This window comes from Pieris brassicae, chromosome 5 (assembly GCF_905147105.1).
Source record: "Pieris brassicae chromosome 5, ilPieBrab1.1, whole genome shotgun sequence".
Classification (NCBI taxonomy): Eukaryota; Metazoa; Arthropoda; class Insecta; order Lepidoptera; family Pieridae; genus Pieris; species Pieris brassicae.
In genome coordinates, this window is record NC_059669.1 from 16,279,000 (window position 1) to 16,300,449 (window position 21,450).

Below are 21,450 nucleotides of genomic sequence, written 5' to 3' on the forward strand. Positions count from 1 at the left end.
TATAATCCGATTAAGTTGAACGCTATTTGTATTCGATGTAATTTTTTTTTTGTGTTACTTTAAGTTTAAGTTTTTTTAATTATATATTAAATACTATTGTCAATGTATAGTGTTATATTTAAAATATAGATTATATAAAGGTATAATTCGTTTTTATTTCACCAAATGTGCTTGTGGTAAGTATTATTGTGGTTAGTATTACCGTTAAGTATTACTTCATAAATATATATGCAGTTTGTCTTATTTTCATTGAAATTACTTTAGCATTTGTAGAAAACTGTCTAGATAGTTATTTGCTCCATTGTACCTCGCTTATAATCCAAGTAAATCATAATCTAATCATTAAAGAGGATGGATACATCTAGTGAACTCTTTAAATAAAATCAGATAACTGGTGAGGTTTCGGTGTATTAAAATAGTATTTCATTATAATGATAAAAATTATACTAACCCCACAGAACTAATTAGATAATAACGACTTTTTTCAATAGACAGTAATTGTCTATGAAAAGTCATACGGAAAATTTATTGAATTAAGTGGTAACACCGAGATCATATGATATTTCAATGGAGAAGCACGTCTGATAGGCGTCGACATATATCTTTAGCCAGTGTTTAATTTTCTGGCTCAATATCGGCAGTTTTACGTGTTAGTGGTGTTAAAAATATAACTTTCAACCATGGCGCTCAGCGATGCAGATGTTCAAAAACAGGTATTTACATAAATTCTGCCACAATCGTTTTCATTACACGTTCCAAATGTAATGATTTTGTCAAGATGATTGATCCAAGACTAGAGCCAAAGGCGATGTAATATATTGATTGTAATAATTAAGGAGAGGCTATGCAATTTTATGTATTTTGGCATGAAAATTCTGATTTTGTCTTGAGTTTAACTCCATATTTCCGTAAAATATGTCAAGTTAGAAGTTTGTGTAATCATGGGTCCTTTTTTACCAGATCAAGCACATGATGGCCTTCATCGAACAAGAGGCCAATGAGAAGGCCGAAGAAATCGATGCTAAGGCCGAGGAGGAGTTCAACATCGAAAAGGGCCGTTTGGTCCAACAGCAAAGGTTGAAGATCATGGAATACTATGAGAAAAAGGAGAAACAAGTTGAACTCCAAAAGAAAATGTAGGTGAATTTTATTAATAAAGATGTATATATAATATATATCTGTGTGAGAAAACCATACTCTTTACCTACTTAAAAAGTAAACATACTACATATAACATGTTGCCAACATCACTTGAGTTTTTGTTTAAATTTACCTATAGGATTGGTATTAATAGCTGTTGTAAGTGTAATAAAACCAATTTAGTAATTAACATACACTGGATAATTTAAGGTTATTTATGGACTGGATAATTATGTTAATAATGTCTCTTTAATATAGAATTCAATTTGTATTGCATGTAAATTTATTTATTTCTTTACCGACACAGCCAGTCATCAAACATGCTGAACCAAGCTCGTCTGAAGGTACTTAAAGTACGTGAAGATCATGTACGCACCGTACTGGATGAGGCCCGCAAACGCCTGGCTGAAGTTCCCAGTGACGCCAAGTTGTACTCAGACCTTCTCGTTACACTCATGGTTCAGGCTCTGTTCCAAGTAAGAAAAAAATTATTGACTTTATGAAATGGGATCAGCAAATTTATTTTTAAGAAACTTAAATTTGTTTTGTTTTTCTTATTTATACCTTTATTGTTTTCAAAATAAGGATTTGATTGCATATAGACATAAGTTTAACAGGTTATTTGTGGCTCTCTGAGGTTTCTTAGTAAGATAAGTTTTAAAAAATGTTACATAACAAGGACTTTTAAACTTGATTATTGTTTTTATAAATGAAATTTTCTTTTTCCAGCTTGTTGAACCAACCGTGACTATCCGTGTAAGACAAGCAGACAAGGCCCTTGTAGAATCCCTCTTTGGCAGAGCCCAGGAGGACTACAAGAACAAAATCAAGAAGGATGTACAGTTGAAGCTTGATGCAGACAACTTTCTATCACCTGATACCTGTGGTGGAATTGAACTGATTGCTGCTAGGGGACGCATCAAGGTATGTGTGTAAATTTTAAGTGTATAAATTTGCTTTATTTTTCTATTTTGGTTTTTATCGGCTAAGTTAGTTTTCGGCTTAACCAATATTTCTATTTAGGGGTAGAAATTAATGAATGCATGCATGAAAATTTTATTGAAATTGTAACAAAATTTTAGATATCCAACACTTTGGAGTCCCGGCTGGAGCTGATTGCCCAGCAGCTGCTGCCGGAGATTCGTACAGCTCTGTTCGGACGCAACCCTAACCGTAAATTCTCCGACTAGACTATCACACTATATTTGTTACTACTAACATTTAAACTTTCTTATTAGTACTAAATAAGTGTTTTATTTTGCCTAAATAATAATTATATATTTTAACATGTAATGCTGTTTAGAATATCTTGAATAATATGTCATCAGAAATGTTAATGTGAGATCATATAAAGCTGAATCCTGGTTTTACAGTAAGTGCATTAGTTTCGCCAAAATATTTTACTAACAATTCATTCGAATAGCCCATTTATATTAGAGGATGATGTAGTTTATAGGATTTTGGAAACGTTTAATGTTGCTATAGATCATGTATGAAATTAATAAAATGTCTAACCAATTTCAGTATTAAGGCACAAGTCTTGGAATACCTTCCTCAGAGGATGGTGTCTACCTGTTTTCATTACCTTTACTCATCTTCTAGGGAATAAACAATGACTGTAAGAATGAGGTATGACGGCAGCATCCTATGCTATGTCCACTTAAATCTAGATTTGACTGGGTGCAGTGTAGTGTCATAAATCATTCTTGCAGTACAATACATTCCTTCCTGGCAATCTTTGTTTTTTACTTGCTTAATGAGCACTATAGCTCATAATTTAAGATATGTATGATTCAATTATGGCACTGTTAAAATTCTTATGTAAATATATAGATGTGTTAAAAGAAGTGTTTTATTCAATTAATTAGGTACCTATCTAGAAAGTATAACAAAAATTAAGGCTATTGATAAAAATATATTTTATTTATCCAGCTTTTGCCCACGTTGTTTTCATATAATATAAACAATAATATATTTGTGTTATTAATATAACATTTACCATTACCATTAGGCCTACAGCTCCCAAATTCACATCTTCCACGCAGATTCTCTGATTGGAGTAGTTATGTTATATAGCCGAGCTAACCCCTTTTATTTGAAAATATTCATAATGGCAGTACAAAGTATTTGAATTTGTAAAAGCTGTTAAGAAAAAGGTCACGTTCTTACGATTCTTTATTATAGAACACAAAAATAAATACATTACCTATGTATTATGTATATTGTTTGTATAGTGACATTAAAAAAACTATCACAGTTACATTACCTTAATTACTGGAATTACATTATTCTATTAACATTATATATATATACATAGCTGACTGGAAACAATAATACTTAAACCATATTTAAGTACATAATTTGGTAAACCAAGCAAGTAATATTTGTTTAATAGTAAATCGTTTTCTGTGAAAAACACATTTATAGTCCTGTCTACTACTTCAAGACTGCAACACTAATTCATAAATTAAAAAGGTGCTAATATAGTACGGTTATATTTAAAACTAGTCTGTAAATGGCGGTAGGCCAAACAGTTCTGGTTTAAATTCTTCTAACGAACTAAGCACAAGCGTAGCCTCTGTAGTCAAAATTTTGTCTATACGAGGATCTGGAACCATGACAACTTGCATACCAGCGGCAACGGCAGCTTTTACACCATTTACTGCATCTTCAAATACTAAACACTGCAACAAAAGACATGACGTTTCAATTGTTGTTAAAAGAATAATGTGTTTGGAACTTCTTGCAACAACAAAAAAATGCGTTTATCAATAAATGAGTGTAAGAAGCTCGAATCGAAGGGTAAATATGGAAGCGAGAACAAGCTGTAACAAAAGATAATTGATTTTGCCGTAAATACCATTGAAATGAATTTACGTTTGCTCATGACAGGAAGCATACAGCATAGCTTCAATAAACGATTTCGATTTATATGTCGAGTTTCCATGCCATGTAAATCTTTCAAGTTTGTGATCAGCCAGCCGTTTCCTGGGTATGTAGAAAGTCGAACTAAATTTGTATGATAATTTGTGGACAAAAACTATCATTGTCAAACAAATTTAGTTTTCGACTTTTAACATACACTACTGTTAAGGCATCTGTTCTAAGCCATCAGAAGCTACGACTTTAATTCATTACGTTACCGTACTTTAATATGAAATTGCTTGTACCTCAAAGCAATTTTTCCTATTGAAATGAACTGAAATGTCATTAATCCGTTTCAGCACCCAAAACACCTAAGTTGTCTTTTTTGAGTGTTTTTTAATAAAAAAATGATTTCACGTTTTAATTCAATAGACATCATGTTCTTCGGCGGTTATAAAAATAAATGTGTAAATGTACAAAAACTTAAAACCGCGAACAAGCAAGCAAACAGACAGATTTAGTCTGAGGTGGGCAAAACAGTTTAATGTAAACAATGTAGTTTGTAGTATACGATTCCTCGTATCTCAAATCTTGCTTATTTCAAAGCAAAATATCGGTCGTTCTCCTACTCGTATATCCAGGTACCACTGTACTATCTAAATCGAAATAAGAGTGATAGAGCGTGCAATGCTTGGCAATCGCCCGCCGATCTCCCTTCACAATCGCGTACGAAGTAAGGCTATTCGTGAAAAGACCGGTCTGAACGAATTAGTAATGGCTGTCGCAACATCTAAGTGGCGGTAGTTAAGCCACAAAGCGCACATGGACAAGAACCCGCAGAGTCCTCGAATGGCAAACAAAAAACCGCACGGCCGCCCATAGACTAGGTGGACTGACGACATCTTGAGCCAAGTTGGCTTCCAGTGGAGGCTAGTGCTGGGCGTACTAGAAGATTAAGAAACGAGAATTAACATAGCGTTTGATTCCCGTACGTTAAAAATGTATCGGATATTTGTGTCAAGTCTAATTTCAGAATACCGTAAAATATTTCCGCGTCAAAATTTGATTAAAATTGGTACAAAACTAAGACATTTATATTTATACACAAACGTAAAAAAATAATAGCAGAGCAACTAAAGCCTAAACTTATTATACTATATACATAACTATGTAATAAAAATAGGTCTTCACAAATATAGCACAGAATTGTGTCAGGATTGTTTTTAGATAAAGCATGTAATGATAAAAATGTGCTATATCTTTAGTATACTCTAGATAAACTTCTCTTATCAACAAATAATGTTATTATTAAGCACACTCTTTAAAAATCAACTTTTTATACCATATTAAAATTTATTTTGAAATGTATGATTTCCTTTGCCAGGAAAAGTGTAAAAAAAATCTTGCTAAGTATATGTAATAAGCATAGAAACAAAATGTATATTGGCAAAAGAAAAAAAAGTTATATGCAAAAATTAATACATTGTCAATATATAACTCAAAATGGATTAAAATGTTCTTTAGTTTTCAGTCTTTCAATGTAACTGAAATGTATATAAATATATACAGTCAAAACTGTTTACAACAACATCGTTTAGAACAACATACTTACATTATATTGACAAAAATCAAAGGTCTCAGTGGACAAAAGTATTAGGTACTTAATACATAATAACAACATCATTGGCTGTTAGGACTATAGGTTTTTACGACCAAATATAGTTCCTTTGATGTTGTTATAATAGATTTTGACTGTTTTTTACTTTTTTTAACTTACTTTTTCGGGTACAGGTTTATCCAGGAATTTCATTGCTGTTACTAAAAAGATGTCTGGATGAGGCTTCCCATTCTTTACAGAAGGGTCGGAGGATCCAAATGTTTTGTAAGGAAACAATGAGAAAAATTCTGTATAATGTTTATCTACTTTGCAATGGTAGCTTTCTTCTCCGGAACTTGTAGCTAAAGCTATGGGTATTTTGTGTTGGTGCAAATGTTCAATAAGTCGTCTAGCACCTGCAATTAATATAAAAGATGTATTACTTTATTTTGTATTGTTTTTATTATAAAAATAATTTGGCATCAAAATAGAGGTATTTTATGAACAGTATTAATCCCAGGAAAAAAATAAATGTTGACAACAAACATCACTAACTCTTAACAATTATATAATCATTTTTCTTATAGTTCTTTATTATTTAAACCTTTTAAATTCAATAATGACTTCACAGGATAATTGAATATATGTCAAAAAAGTCTGATAATAACATCTGACTAGGGTGTAGAATTATTATTTATAGTAAATCATATGAGAAAATTGCATAAGATCAACCTGGCATTAACTGGCAATCAGCAAAAAGACTTTCGCCTTTTTTACATTCTTCAAGAAACTCTTCCGGGGTCATTGGAAGGTCAAGTTCTCTGATAACAATTGAAGCACTTTCAAGTGCTTGAGTTCCCATTAATTTTAACTTTACATCAAATGTATATTCCTTTCCATACTTTGACACAATTCTCTGAAATAGCTCAGTGTACAAATCTTCAGTATCTGAAAGATATATTATTTTAGTTAAAGAAAGAATATTGCTTTAAAGTAATTTGTAAATTAATTGGAAATTAATATCCACTAACAAAAATGAATTACTCACTTAGTAATAGACCATCCATATCAAAAAGAACATGTGTTACTGGTTTAAGATCCATGTTAGTAACTCTCACTTGGTCATGTAGATTAAGATGAACTTTCTGTAATATTTTTTTAATCCTCGATAAAATCAACTTAACCTAAAATACGAAATACAAATAAGCTTCTCTGAACTCGTAATATATACAAAGATTACTAAATTATATTTAAGGTTTCATCATTAATGGTGTAGTGTTGCCAACTCTCGATGATGAAACTCCGCCAAAAAATCTATAAAAGTGCTTTTCTGATCTAAAGATCAAGACGATATATAATATAATATATATATATATGAATTTTGAGTTGCGTTTGAGATAAAAAATTCGTTACCAGGCCATGAAATTAAAAAAAAATAGGTAACTAACGTCAGTAATTAATTATTCAGTCAAATATTTCTAATAATCTTAATAAAACTATTTAATTTTCAGACTCAAAGTGATAGGTCGTTAACCATATCGCTTGCCCCAGGGAAAAAAGTCGTAAAAGTCTTCTAGAAAAAAATAAACGAATCAAATATTATAACTAAGATACTAAGTATATTACATGGCTACGAAGTACGATGGCAGTACATTAATTGGCTACGAAGTATACACAATATTCATTGTGTATACTTCGTACTGACGTACTTCGTAACTGAATTAGCCATTCAATTAACAGCCTAGCCTTTTAATGAAATGGCGCCGTTTAACTAATGGCCTGAAAGATATTCAGCCGTAGCGTTTGTTACAACTGGCTGGCTAATGCTTAGGACATTCGTACGATACAGTCATTATTTGACAAAAATAAAAAAAGATCTCTTTCAGGAATGTAAAATTAGTTAAACGAGTATTACTAACATTGAGCATAAAATAATTTCCATTGAATATGGATATCCTTGTGTTGTTTATAATAAAATATTTGGAAAAAATCTGGAGGATCCCAAGGAAGTCAAAATTGAGAAAACATTAATACAGTCGTAATATTGCCTTACAACTTTACTCCCAGGGGCAAGTAATATTATAAACGCTTTTTTGGAGTAATCGAGAGGAATCTTAGTCTAGCCATATACATTTAAAAATAAACAAAATATTACATTTGAATTTAGAATTTGTCATTTTATATGATTATTCATTGAATTTCCTCACTTTGGCGCCAATACATTGTACAATATTTGGCTACATTAAAATAGACTGGGGTGATAAGAAGAGCCAAATCGCTGAGTTTGCATTATACAAAGTAGGTATGGAGATAAATGAAAATTTTAAAACTCTTCATATGCTGGGTATTGTTTGTGCACCGGGATATTAATAGGTACAACAAGACCTCCTGAGATTTCCTCCTGCCGTCCACGTAGTGTTCGTACGAAAAAGGTGGTCAAAGTAAGAGAAAGAATTCGAAGAAATCCTGTGCGAAAGCAAAAATTTTATATCGGGAGATGAAGATAACAACTAGAACCATGTCACGTATATTTATAGATAATTTAAGACTTGTAGCCTATAAGAGACGTACTGATCATTTCTTAACTGATAATTTAAAAAAGAATCGAAACAAACCGAACGCAAAACGAAGTCACAGAAATTTTTTGCTTACGGATGAGATTTTTTTTACAATTGAGCAACATTTTAACAAAAAATATGACCGTATTCATGTTCAAAGCTTAAGGAAACCTCCTCAATTAGTCGACAGGGTGCAACGTGGACACTATTCGAATTCAGTGATGGTTAGGTGGGGTATTATCTATGAAGGAGTGATGGAGCTATACTTATGTGAAAAAGGTATCAAAACATCGGCACAAGTGTATCAAGATACCATTCTTAGGTAGTGAAGCCTTGTTGTTGAACACCATGTTCAATAACCAAGAATAGTCCTTCCAGCAAGACTCGGCGCCGGGTCATAAAGCACGGTCTACGCAGTCTTGGTTGGAAACGAACGTTTCAGACTTCATCAGACCTGAAGACTGGCCGTCGTCTAGAGCCGATCTTAATCCGCTAGATGATGATTTATGGTCAGTTTTAGAGGGTACGGCTTGCTCTTAATGCCGTGATAATTTGGAGTCCCTAACACAATCCGTACGATTGGCAGTGAAGAATTTTCCCATGGAAAGAGGATATAACTGGCTTCGTTTGAACTGGCTAAAATGTTTTAAATTTATGTATTAAACTAACACACTGTAAAAGTAATAAATATTATTTGTAATAGATTTTTTTTTATTTCTTTGTTTCAGTATTTATGGCAAGACTAGATATATAAAATATACATATGTAAGATATAAGAGATTTTTTATTAAAATAAAACCATTATAGATAGTATACATACAAACCAGTATTATTTAAAAGTAGGTGTTGTATAAAAAATTAAAGTAATAAATTAAATTATTATATTTCATTATGTTTATTTAATTGCATAATAGACGTTTATAATTTTATAACGCTGAAAACATTGACAGTAAATAGTAATTTATATTATTAACATTAATTAGGTATTTATAAACATTTAATTGGTTGGATCATGCTAACCGCTAAATTATACTCGTACAATACTATTTATATAAATTATGAAAGTATAGGCCGCATTTGGATCATTGTTATTAATGCGTGTTATTTAAATGTAATTTTGAAATATAATTTTGATATCTAATAAGACATTTATTTAACAGTAAAATCGAATGATTTAATTTTTGATCCACTATTGAACTTTTTTCCCCATTTTTGCCAATTTAAAACATTAGCGGAACCCACAACGCTGTATGGAGATTACCTACTCAATTAGTCAAAGTCAGTTGTTAGAAACAGTACAGCTACAGCGTCTGAAACTATTACCATATACTTTATATAATTGTAGAGAATGACGACAATTTAAGTAAATATTTAAATAAAAAATTCAGTTTCAGCTAATTATTATAAAATTGCATAGGAGTGACATTAATGACAACCTTATTAATGTGACTAATTTCATACAAATGGCGCCACTTCGCCAACGTTGCAAAGAATTTTCTAGGTTCAAGGAATCCCTCATAACGAATTTGTTTGTTTTAACATTCTAAGTATATTTCTACTTGACTCCTTTAGTTATAAGAAGTGATCCCTAGAAAGTATTATAATATACTTATATGACGAGATGGGATACATCGGGAGTATAGGCGGGACTGTAACGTGGTATACGTGGCACTTCGTCCCTTCTTCTAGCTCCTCTATCAACAACGAGGCTAATACTCCCAGCTTCCTTCAAACCATTTGATTTGGCACGCCTCTGTGATGGTAATATTGCTGCTCGTAATGTCTTTCGCTTCTGCAAAAAATTTAAAGTTACTTTACGTTCATGGATCGTGCTGTACATTATATTGTACTTACAAAGCTGTTTCCCAAGCGGCATTACTAAGTAAGTGATGAAGTAAAGAAATAAAAACACTCTCAAGATTGTTTATTCAAAAGAAATGTATAATATTGGTATAAATTTGGTATAATAATACTTTAAAGTTAAACCCTTGTTAAAGACAAATTCCTAGGTTTTTATGTATTTCAATTTCGTGAAATCATAAAACGTTATTATACTGATATATTTTATATATTGAAATTAATAATTTTCTATATTGGAATATATTTATTGAAATTAATAACGTACAGTTAATTTAAGTTGAATTTTATTCAGAACATTCACAAACATATTAGTTTTCATTACTTTTCTCATGCCATAGACATCTAGAACTCAAAGACAGCTGAGCATTATTGTATCAAATCTATAAATAAGGACTAACAAAAGCGTATCTAAATGATCATGATTAATTATTTACTAATGTATATATTGTATTCTAGTTTTTTCGGCGACATCAGATTCCAATTGGATGACTTTTGCTCGATTTACCTCGACTGCGCCACGCCAGCGATCGGCTGCGTGTCGTGCTATTTCCATTCTCTTCTGTTTCTTTATTTGATGCTTCTTATACACAACTTCTATAACAATGAGGACGATTCCGCCGATTATACCAGCTAGTACCAATATAAATACGCCCGCCATGTTTTTTAAACCCAAAGTGTTTGGCGTTTTTTCGTTTTCCTCGCAATTTAACATGTTGTTTTGTAATATCCATTTGTTGTCGAACGATTCCATTATACCGCCTAAAATAAAATACATTTCTCGTTAGTGGAAATACGTGAAAATATATTATTTGATGATTACTTTCATACTTGCTAAGTAACTACCTACAACCAAAGACTATTACATATATAATATAAGATTTATTATTTATGTGTTATCTGATATTTTGACCTCAGTGGAAATCCGTGCATTGCCAATTATGCATCATTAGGGGCGTATGGTACTACACTACTTTAACAGGTTTCATATTTCTCACTTATAGAGAAGGTCAAAATGACGGGATACAGTTTCCTCGCTTACCTACTCATTAGTCACATACGCAGGTTTTACGGTTTTTTAAATTTCTCTTTTATGATAAATAGCCAAAAGACCTTACTTTCATGGAAGTCCAATATCGCCAGTGTAACTAAATCTGCCCATGGGGATCCCTTTTGCAGACCAACCCCATAACCTGACCTTCCAAACAGTTCCCCAGCGGTCACAAGTTCGCAATCCTGCGCAGCTTCAAATTCTAGACGCGAAGAATCCCAAATGAACGCCATTAGCTTCCTGAAAATTAAAAATTTAATTAAGGGAGTGAAACGGACGAGAAGATCTGGCAACCCTATACGAAATGTTTTTAAGGACAAGAAATCCCGTTGCTTTACATGACAGTTTTATGAAATTAATTACAATAATAAATAAAATCAATTAGCCTCTGTGAGCAGTAGAAATAGCGAATTAAGAGTGCGCACCGAAACTGACGTGTAAACATCAGCTATTATATAAAGATATTTAAAGTATTTTATTGAAATAGGATTCAAATCGTCGTTATATCGTCATAAGTATAAATAGAATGTATATAGGAGTCTCAATGCTTATCAATTGATGTTTTATGAGAGCAGACACGGTAATGACATCATCACTTTGAGTTTTCTTGATTCTAGGTGAACGAACTCGGTGCTTACATATATAGAACTTACCCGTCCTTAACATCTTGAATAGCCAGTTCAGCATTGTCATAATTATTGGCTTCCATAGTACGATACATATTCGACAATTCCACCTGCCGACGGAAGTACATGTCCACAGCCGAACCTTTCACTGTAGCGCATGTCAAGTTCTCCATTGTGTTACGAAGCTTAAAAAAATAATATTTAACATATATACAATATAATAACATGAAAAAGCATAGCCAGAGAGAAATCAATGTTCAACTAAAAAATCTTTATGTTTACTCAATAATGGTCTGTGGTCAATCAATTGAACTCAAAGAAACTTACCCTTGCGTCATTAATGCCACTTAACTTAGTTTTGGGCCTCTCAAGCACGAGAAAAGCAGCTAAGTTAGCTGTGTATGATGCGACTATGATCATCGCAAAACCGGCCCATACCATGCCTAAAACGCGGGCGGAGAAACTGCGGGGAGTCCCTGTAAAAATAAGAGCCAAGTACTAAATCTAGAATATTGTGTTTAGTTAACGCAATGAAAAATTATGTATTAAGTCATTCCGTAGTAGTCAAGTAAAGTTGTTTTATTTTCAGTATATAAGCCTATGTGTTTTTTGTGGCCAAACAAAAGATAAACATAGCAACAGCTGATCAGCCTTCTGTGTCTAAAATACCTAACCTTTTGAGAAAAAGTGACAAACGGATGTACCGCCATTGATTTTCATGCATGTCCATTTTATACCTCTATTATGAGCACTTTTGTTTAAACTCTAAACCTGTGAAGTTCGATTGTTAAAACAATTTGTTAAGATTCATCAAACTGCTCATTTCCACTGTATAAAATTACCTTCTCCAATTCCACTGTTGAGTAAAACTCCCCATGCAAACCAAATCGCACTGGACAAGTTCAATGCATCCTCCTCAGTACCATCAATGTTAGCCAATTTAAACCGACCGAATGGTGAGAATCTATCCAATAAGTAAAGTACTAAGGCCACAACGTGAACCGATACCATCACCAAAATCCATAATGTGTTTGAAAATGGTTGCAAGAATGACACAAGGGTCGATGATCTTGATGGCTGAAAAGGATGATGGCTTAAAATTTGTACTCTCAACAAAAGACATACATTCCTAAGTACATAAAAAAATACAATAACGACCACTTATAAAATATTTTTAATAAACAAGTACACTGTTACAAAATTATATTCAATTAGTGAATTTTTACCTTCTTTTCCAAAATAGTAATGCCTTGATATTTAAATGGTTTACTAAACTCAATAAATTCAGCACGTTCGGGATTTATTGTCAACGGCGCGACAATCATATCAGAACGCTCATAGACTAATTCGCCTGAAATACCAATCGAGTATTAGCTGTGTTAGATTATAATATTTATTACACTTGCTACAAGCGCGCATGTGTTGCTCATTTGACTTTTTCGGGCATCTCACGCATCTCAAACATCTCCACAAAGGGGGATGGTCGAGTCGGGGTATGGAATAGATTATAAAAGAGTTTGGGACACATGCGCACGGGCACTATGTTCAAGTTTGAAGTTATACAAAATTGCAAAGTAAGTGAAGTAAATTATAGTGAATCAAGTCATTATTGGATTGTTTAATTTCCTGCCCTAAGAACTAGATCAACTTACCTTACATAAGGAATACGTCAGGAAAAATTAAAAGAAACAAAACATGAATATATATTATAGGTATATGCGGTATTTCCGAATATATGGCTCATATATTTGGAAAGTTATTTAATGTAATTGCTGGAAAGGTTACTTTTACATATACGTAGCACGTAGCGAATTCAAGCAAGCACAATTTACCAATGAGTCCCGTCCATTCCTTTTTTGATCCTGGTTGAGAGATATTCTTAAATACGTAAGACCCGAACTGTCCATCAGGGGATAGTGCTAACGAGAATGTAAAGTTTATGGCTCGTGACAAATAGGTTAGAAGGTCCATACAGAATCCCTTGCAGCAGTACAATTGATCTGGAAATAATATAACAAGTTGAAATATAGTATTGTCTTTTGTTAACATAGCTTTTACACATTAAGAAAACACTTTTTAAACGGACAACATAACATAGCTTAACATGCTTCAATCCGTTTAAAAAGTGTTTTCTTAAGTTGAAATATCATTAGCTCTGTCTTAGTTTGACAGAGTTCTAAAATAAATGTAATAAAAAGACTTACCAGCTTCCTCAGTAATATTGAAATGTGGACAAGGAATTTCTTCGCTAGTGCAATCGAGAATATCATCAACTCGACGAGCGTATACAAAAGGCTTCTCTTCTATAGTTACTACCTTCAAATAGATAGCCAAAGGGATTTTAGAAAAATATATCGACTTCACATATCTGTCACTATATATACACGTCTATTTCAGACATTTCAGATCCCTAAATTGGAATATACCTAATGATTCTAATTTTCCGAACTAAACTAAGATCATCACACTTACCTACTAATAAAACTAATAAACTTTATAAAAATGCAAGATTTGAACATGAAACAATGGAAGTCATGTTACCGAAAGCAGTATTTAAAGAGCAGTTGGTCAAGTTTCTATAGAATAGTAACTAAATATACAACAGGTTCGTCATCTATTGGAATTCCCATGCCTTAACTCAAATTAATCTAAACAAATATAATCAGATAAAGTTTTATCTGGTAATCACTATCTGATTGTAAAGAAAAATAACCTTCAAATGTGTCGGAATCATAAATCCTTCAGGCTTGGACGAGCTACGTCCCATCCATATGATTTCGTGTTCTTTTAGTTCAAGGCGCATTTTTTGAGTTTCCTGTAAACAATGAAAGTTTGAGCGCTTGTTATTCAAAATGTGTAATTTATGTGCAAATTTCTGCATTATCGACCAATTCAAAACTTTTTTATGTCGAAATAGGTAGCATCTACCTGTTTTCCACTGTCCACTACTGCGCTAATACGAGTATTCACCATGTAATTTGAGTTGAGCTACTTAGAGTTGGGAACTCACTTGATTACGTGTGCACTTTTGAAGTCGCTTAGCTATCACAGCATAGGCCGATTGTTGTATTAGCTATTTAGCTAACTGCCAATGCTATTTTACTTTATGTTGTCCTACTCTAAGAACTGAATTACCCGGCTTTTCCAACATATGGGAAATGTTGCTGCTTTGATACACATATAATATATGTGGAACCGTGGTTCAACATGTTTTCCACTGTCCACTACTGCGCTTATACGAGTATTCACCATATAATTTGAGTTGAGCTACTTAGAGTTGGGAACTCACTTGATTACGTGTGCACTTTTGAAGTCGCTTAGCTATCACAGCATAGGCCGATTGTTGTATTAGCTATTTAGCTAACTGCCAATGCTATTTTACTTTATGTTGTCCTACTCTAAGAACTGAATTACCCGGCTTTTCCAACATATGGGAAATGTTGCTGCTTTGATACACATATAATATATGTGGAACCGTGGTTCAACATGTTTTCCACTGTCCACTACTGCGCTTATACGAGTATTCACCATATAATTTGAGTTGAGCTACTTAGAGTTGGGAACTCACTTGATTACGTGTGCACTTTTGAAGTCGCTTAGCTATCACAGCATAGGCCGATTGTTGTTTTAGCTATTTAGCTAACTGCCAATGCTATTTTACTTTATGTTGTCCTACTCTAAGAACTGAATTACCCGGCTTTTCCAACATATGGGAAATGTTGCTGCTTTGATACACATATAATATATGTGGAACCGTGGTTCAACATGTACAATATATCGGAATTGAAACCTATCACTATCGCCAAATAGTTGAAATTAACCTTAGAATAAAAATATTTTCCAACTGCAACATGCTCGCCTTCCGCTCTTATATTGACCATGTCGTACTCTGCATGGACTCTATCGCCATGGTCATCGAAGGCCACATGGCCAGTAGCACCATTCTCCAACCTTTGTTTCCTTATATAATCAAAAAGAACCTGTCCCGTCTGCCATATCGAGCCAGAATTGTCACAGTCTGATGGAGGAGCGTTTATTTCTTCAGTTTTGTTCATTTCGCGTATTGCTGATGCTAGGACATAGCTGGAATGGAAATCAAAATAATAAACAAACCAATTTTGCCGCAATTTATTTAAAAAACCCGCGGACTTTAATCTCATCGTGTATGGTTTAGATTTAGCACTTCATGAAGTGTACATATTTTTGTAGTAGTAAACGCTACGTCCGGACGCTACGTCCGGAACCTATCTGAGAGTGTACATTGGTGACTGTCGTCACTTGAAAACAGGCAAAGGTATCGTTAATTTTCCTTGTAGAAACTTACATAGAGTCCTGTATATGGGCGTGTTCATTTGTGGCGTTTACAAGCCTTAATCCCAGAAGTCCCTCAGGAGCATTAGCGGCATCTAATGCTTGTTCTGTGACCATCCAGACGTAGCCAGATGTAGTCATATTCATGTAGGTCGCATCACGGAAGATTATCTCGGCATCTGTTTTACTGTAAGATACAGGTAATATAAATAGGAAAAGACTACTACTTCGCCTCAAATTATGAACCAATTCATAATTTTGCCTCCTATGTTGGGAATCCTACATAGTTCTGGACTGAAGCATCAGCTCTGACTACACCTTTGTGAAAGGCCAGTGTCACGAATTCGTTTACGCACTTTTGTTTGGCGACTCCTACGCTTAAATGAACATCAATGTTCTCAATACACTAGTGTAAGTAATTTATTTTTAACTGGTTAGCATTAATCGGGTTAACAGGTAAAACTATATTTTAACTATATTCAGAGTGCTGAGGTGGATCGTTTACATACCTTGCATACATAAGAAATACTCTAGCTTGTGCACTTCTAACATCAATAAGTTTTTCGTTAAATGAGTCTAATCCTGGTTCAAATTCAATCACCTGTTCGACGACCACTTTTCTGTCAACATCTTCGTCTACACTTTGAGATGTAGTTTGAAATCTGTATCCAGAAATTAAATGTTACCATTGAAAAAAAATATTTATTGAAAACGTAACATATGTACCTTGTTTGAAAGAACCACTTACCGTCCTAGGATAGCTCTACCATCCGTATCGGAGCTGTGTATAACAATAACTTTCATGTAATTGAAATGTTTTAGAACATCCACCCACACGTCAGCCTGATGGGAGTATGGTGGTACGGTACGTAGAAATGATACATGAATGTTTTTGTCGGAAAATGCCGAGTCCCTAGAAGAAATCCCAATAACCGGTATATGGTAGAAGCCGCTGGTGTAAGATACTGCAGCGGGTGAGAGGTCGCCTGTTATTGGATGGGATACTATTACTGCGTAGACCTGTAAAAAATATCACATCTATAGAATACGAAAACCGTTTAATATTTCGGATCAATAAACGTAGCAACTCTTCACTAAGCATAAAAACTATACGAATCATAAACAGTGCAAGAACATGGCAAAGTAAATAAAAAAAACAAACGCAGACTTATTGTCGGAGGTTAAAAAGTTTGGCCATTTGTTAGTATACTTTGCGAAAAGAAGGTAGAAAACTATAATTTCTTCAATCTTACCCGATGAGCAATGAGATCCTTACAGACATTAAGCGCTGTCATAATTGGATTAGGGTCCATCAAAATTGAGTAATCATGGTAGGTAACTCCGCGAGGCACATACTTATCCTTGAAGTTTAGATTCTGCAATACCTTACATTATTTTTGTACAGCCTTTACCGACTTATGTATATATAGTTGATTTAGGCGTATTTTTTATAGAACAGGGGACAAACGGATAAGAGGCCCCGATCAGCAGCAGCAGCATCAGCACTTAACCCGATGTTAAGTGCTGATGTACACACTCTGACACTGCCAGAAGGCTAGCAACTGCGTCACCAGATGAGAATTAGTATGCTTTTTTTCTTGAAAGACCTAAGTCACTGAAGTAAAATAACCTTAGGTTATAAGATTTGGCTTTTGGTAACAATTGAATAATTAACAATTACCAAGAGCTTTACTTACAGATATTGTATCTTTGAAAAATGCAACCGACTCGTTACTTGATAGAACTCCGCCAACATTATAATATGTAGGATTTGAGTTGCGGCGTCTGTCGATATCAGCGATCGCTGAATTCCAGCAGACGACTGCCAGCATCAGTTTCAGCCACATGTTAACTGAAATGATATGATTTTGTTTTTTATATTTTTTCTAAAGTTTAGTGGAAAACTGTAAAGCTTTATGGCCTGCGTCTATTAATAATACATGTTTATTTTTTATTACATTCTATATATTTCTTAAAAAATGTTATCGTATAGATTGTTTTCACGTATTGTTTGATTGAAATTTACAAAACTATATACTCACGCTTGTTTCAACTTCGCAAACTCATAATATTGTAACCATTTAAATTAGGTTTTACGTAATCAAAATAAGGTGGGATTCTGCGACCTAACGGCGCATGGAGCACTATCTCAGGTTGCTATGGAAACCACGCAGGCGTCCTGGTACAAATCGATCCTAGTCTAGTATGACAACTTTAAAAAAATACTCGTAAATAAGAATAACATAAAGATATATATTTAAAAAAAAACTTTATTGATTACATAATACATTGAGAAGGTATACAGAAAACAAAAGACATAATTATTAACGATTCAGGTATAGTTTTAAGACCATGCCCATGGCCTGGAGGTTGGGGACCATGTAGACCAGGCAGGGTTCCAGGGACGTAGCGCTGCAGCCGCAGCAGAAGCAGCATGCTGAGCAGCACCCGCCGCTCCAGCTGCTCCAGAACTTTGCAGCACCGACAACTTCAGAGCTTCCAGATCTTGAGGATAACAAACGAATTTATTAAACAACTTTACGATCATAGGTCTAATTGTTTCGATTCGATTCGATCGAAAGATTTAAAGGCATTGTTAAGTCTTACGAATAATAACTTTCTTACTAAACTAGAAACCATACAATTGCTTCGCCACGATTGAATGTCTGATTAGTTAACAGCCGTCTTAGAAACCGATGGAGACCTTTCTTAGTCTTCAATTGGAATGATGGGAACTTGTTTAAATATTAACTTTTTGGCTTAGGTAATCGTAATTCCTAACTCTATACGTATGTAAGTGTGAAAGTATAAGATTCATTTGTAAATTTTATAAATATTTGAAAAAAGAACTATACAATTATGATAGTATGTAATGTAAATATGCAAAATACCAGCACTCTGCAGTCTCGCAGCTTGATGGTTAGCAGCCTGTTGTATTGCTCTAGCCGCAGCAGCTTCATGAGCTGCGGCGATTTTCTGCGCTGTGGCCGCACGAGCTTTAGCAGAGGCGAGCTGCGCTTGAGCATGCACAGCTGTTTGAGCTGCTTCGAGCGCGTGTGCTCGGGCAATACGCGCTGCCTCTTCACTGTAACATGTGTTTATATAAAGATATTATTTTTTCCTAAAAATAAAATTACTTTCTCAATGCTACAATTGCGACCCATACGTTAGGAAATTATTAACCTTTTATGAGCCGCATGAGCAGCTTCAGCTTCTTTGGCACTGGCAAAGCTCTGCTGCTCTAGAGCAGCGTGTTTAGCAGCTGCGACCTGTTGCTGGGCAGCCATTACTGCTGTCGCTGCGGCTTTTGCTGCCGCTATTGCACCAGCTACATCCGAGCTCGAGTCTGAAAGGTAAAAAAATATAAATTTTGCTTTTATTTTATTTAAAATAATTACTGTAACTATGGATACAAAGTTAACACTTAAATGTTGAGTGCATAACATGCTGTATATAATTGTTTAGTTTACAAGAATAACATAATATTATTTTTGTGTGACAAAGCTTATTTACGGGTAGGTAGGTACGTGCCGAGCATGATCCAAAAATATATTTAATATTTTTTATTAGTTTTCATTTTATTTCAAAAATAATATCTAGATTTCATGACCATACCACTGGAAGTATGTCCAATTCCATTTGGCTGAGCAACTTGGATTAAACTTCCCACAGGAATCAAACCGGCGACATCCCATCCTGAAGCACTCCTCTTCTCAGCTTGCTTGCCTAGCGTAGCAGCAACGCAGACAAATACAAGCAAATACTGAAACATAACACTTTTATTTATCAAGAAGGTCACAATATAAGTAATTTATGTGGTATTAGGACTTTTGAAAACTTCGGGTTACATTTCCTACAACGCCCAGGGCTAGCGGGTGTGTTGCCGATCTTTTAGGGAATTGTACGCTCTCTTTTTTAAGGCCCTTAAGTATCAGTTTGGTGTACATAAAATGAAACCGCTTTGTTTTGAATTTAAATATGAAATGACAGAAGTTTGGAGAGCATCAATCTATTAAGTTCTCTCAGTCTCTTCTAATCTATCAGTAGTCTAAAATTTTGCCAAAATTTGTTCCATTCCTTTGACAACTTGATTTAGAACAAGTACTACTAAGAAACTATATCTCAATATTTTTAGAGATGTGTTCGCACGCAACTTACTTACTTAAATTTATTATTAGGAGAAATAATTCTTACCAATTTCACAAAACTCATGTTTTCTTGAAAGTAGCAGTGGTTTACTTGAATTGCAATACAACTATGATATTGTTTTAGCGTACAGAAACATTTTATAGTATTGAATACGGAAGAGTTTTCAACAAAGGAGAGGGATGATGACCGAAAATTACTTTAATTGCGACCTATCATAGATTGAGCGGCAAACTATCCCTTTCAAAACAATTCGAGCGTTCTCTTTTCTAAGTGTTATTCGATGGTAGGTAAATAGAAATGAATCCTTTGGCCTTGTTAGCATTGATAAAAATGTTTTAAAAATTTAAATTTAAACCATACTTACATTCTCTTTCGATTTCTAAAGTAGTTTTTGATAACCGAATTATTTATAAATTACGGCTTGTATTAATTTACTTTTTGCCAACAAGATTTTAAATCAAAGCTGTTGGCAATTATATAGACTATGCAAATTAAGTACTAAAATTAAATTAAAAACTTTAAATCCTAAAAACTTAAAAAGACGTGTGCGACATAAATTATATTTTACCACCCTATCAAAGTTAATAAGCGACAAAATTGTTTTCCCCGCCATCTAGTGAAATAATTAAAAATGTATACGTGACACTACTTAAGATAAACGCCACCTAGTAATGTAAGTCTGAAATATTGTATACTATCCACGCCATCTAGTAAAATAATTACACAACGGCAGGACATGGTTGTTGTGCTACATGCATGGTAAATGCATGTAAATTTTGTGTAAATTAAACTAGATGGCGACAAGGGAAGTAATGTTAACGCGCTACGGTGCTTGCGACATTCCTATTGCAAAGGAACTGTATTCCTGTCGTTACGTAAAATTTATTTTTTTAGATTTTAAAATACTAATTTCTGATGGTTACGACGCATTATGTAAATATTGTTAAGAAAAGGTTGATTACCTTTTAACATTTAACGATGCCAAAGTATTTTAATTTAGTTATTAACCTAGTTTGGTGGTATCAGTACATACAATTTATATCGGTAATCTATTATGTTCTGACACGATTTATGTTTTTAGCCACAATAAAGTAATTTAAAACATCTTCAACGGGAGGCACGTTAAGTTGTCCAGGCTCTTATGTAGAAAGAATGACGGTTCGCCACTGCATTGATGACGACTTCCAATGTGCTTCTTTCTTGATATTTTTGAAGTTTTTCCACTTCCAAATACTCAGCGCTATTTTAGATCGACGGATGCCATTTTACGGACGGACGGATTTTATTATTGTCAAT

At 33.8% G+C, this 21,450-nt stretch overlaps 4 protein-coding genes across 5 annotated transcripts; 1 reads left to right on the plus strand and 3 right to left on the minus strand.

The window, feature by feature from the left end:
- The first annotated feature begins 545 nt into the window (after positions 1 to 545).
- LOC123710198 (V-type proton ATPase subunit E) lies at positions 546 to 2,984 on the plus strand. The gene is made up of 5 exons (XM_045661954.1): positions 546 to 713; positions 961 to 1,136; positions 1,448 to 1,616; positions 1,870 to 2,064; positions 2,223 to 2,984. The coding sequence occupies exons 1-5, from the start codon at positions 681 to 683 to the stop codon at positions 2,328 to 2,330; spliced, it is 681 nt and encodes a 226-aa protein (XP_045517910.1). The 5' UTR covers positions 546 to 680; the 3' UTR covers positions 2,331 to 2,984.
- Positions 2,985 to 3,302: 318 nt separating this feature from the next.
- LOC123710346 (pseudouridine-5'-phosphatase-like) lies at positions 3,303 to 6,846 on the minus strand. The gene is made up of 4 exons (XM_045662171.1): positions 6,651 to 6,846; positions 6,335 to 6,550; positions 5,783 to 6,018; positions 3,303 to 3,824 (listed from the first exon to the last, which is right to left on the minus strand). The coding sequence occupies exons 1-4, from the start codon at positions 6,703 to 6,705 to the stop codon at positions 3,645 to 3,647; spliced, it is 687 nt and encodes a 228-aa protein (XP_045518127.1). The 5' UTR covers positions 6,706 to 6,846; the 3' UTR covers positions 3,303 to 3,644.
- A 2,255-nt stretch (positions 6,847 to 9,101) lies between these two features.
- LOC123710298 (glutamate [NMDA] receptor subunit 1) lies at positions 9,102 to 18,137 on the minus strand. 2 transcript variants are annotated; one of them, XM_045662108.1, is made up of 17 exons: positions 18,048 to 18,137; positions 17,703 to 17,857; positions 17,259 to 17,381; positions 16,754 to 17,025; positions 16,515 to 16,667; positions 16,019 to 16,192; positions 15,516 to 15,777; positions 14,408 to 14,509; positions 13,899 to 14,010; positions 13,527 to 13,694; positions 12,921 to 13,045; positions 12,537 to 12,771; positions 12,022 to 12,170; positions 11,722 to 11,879; positions 11,136 to 11,308; positions 10,526 to 10,779; positions 9,102 to 9,952 (listed from the first exon to the last, which is right to left on the minus strand). In XM_045662108.1, exons 2-17 carry the CDS (start codon positions 17,850 to 17,852, stop codon positions 9,770 to 9,772), a joined length of 2,793 nt encoding a protein of 930 aa, XP_045518064.1. In that variant the 5' UTR covers positions 17,853 to 17,857; positions 18,048 to 18,137; the 3' UTR covers positions 9,102 to 9,769. The 2 variants fall into 2 exon arrangements, with proteins under 2 accessions (XP_045518064.1, XP_045518063.1); XM_045662107.1 differs by having other exon boundaries at positions 17,259 to 17,390.
- Positions 18,138 to 18,349: 212 nt separating this feature from the next.
- On the minus strand, positions 18,350 to 20,217 carry LOC123709544 (protein sister of odd and bowel-like). The gene is made up of 5 exons (XM_045660949.1): positions 20,200 to 20,217; positions 19,621 to 19,768; positions 19,189 to 19,351; positions 18,897 to 19,090; positions 18,350 to 18,510 (listed from the first exon to the last, which is right to left on the minus strand). Exons 1-5 carry the CDS (start codon positions 20,215 to 20,217, stop codon positions 18,350 to 18,352), a joined length of 684 nt encoding a protein of 227 aa, XP_045516905.1.
- Between the last annotated feature and the right edge of the window lie 1,233 nt (positions 20,218 to 21,450).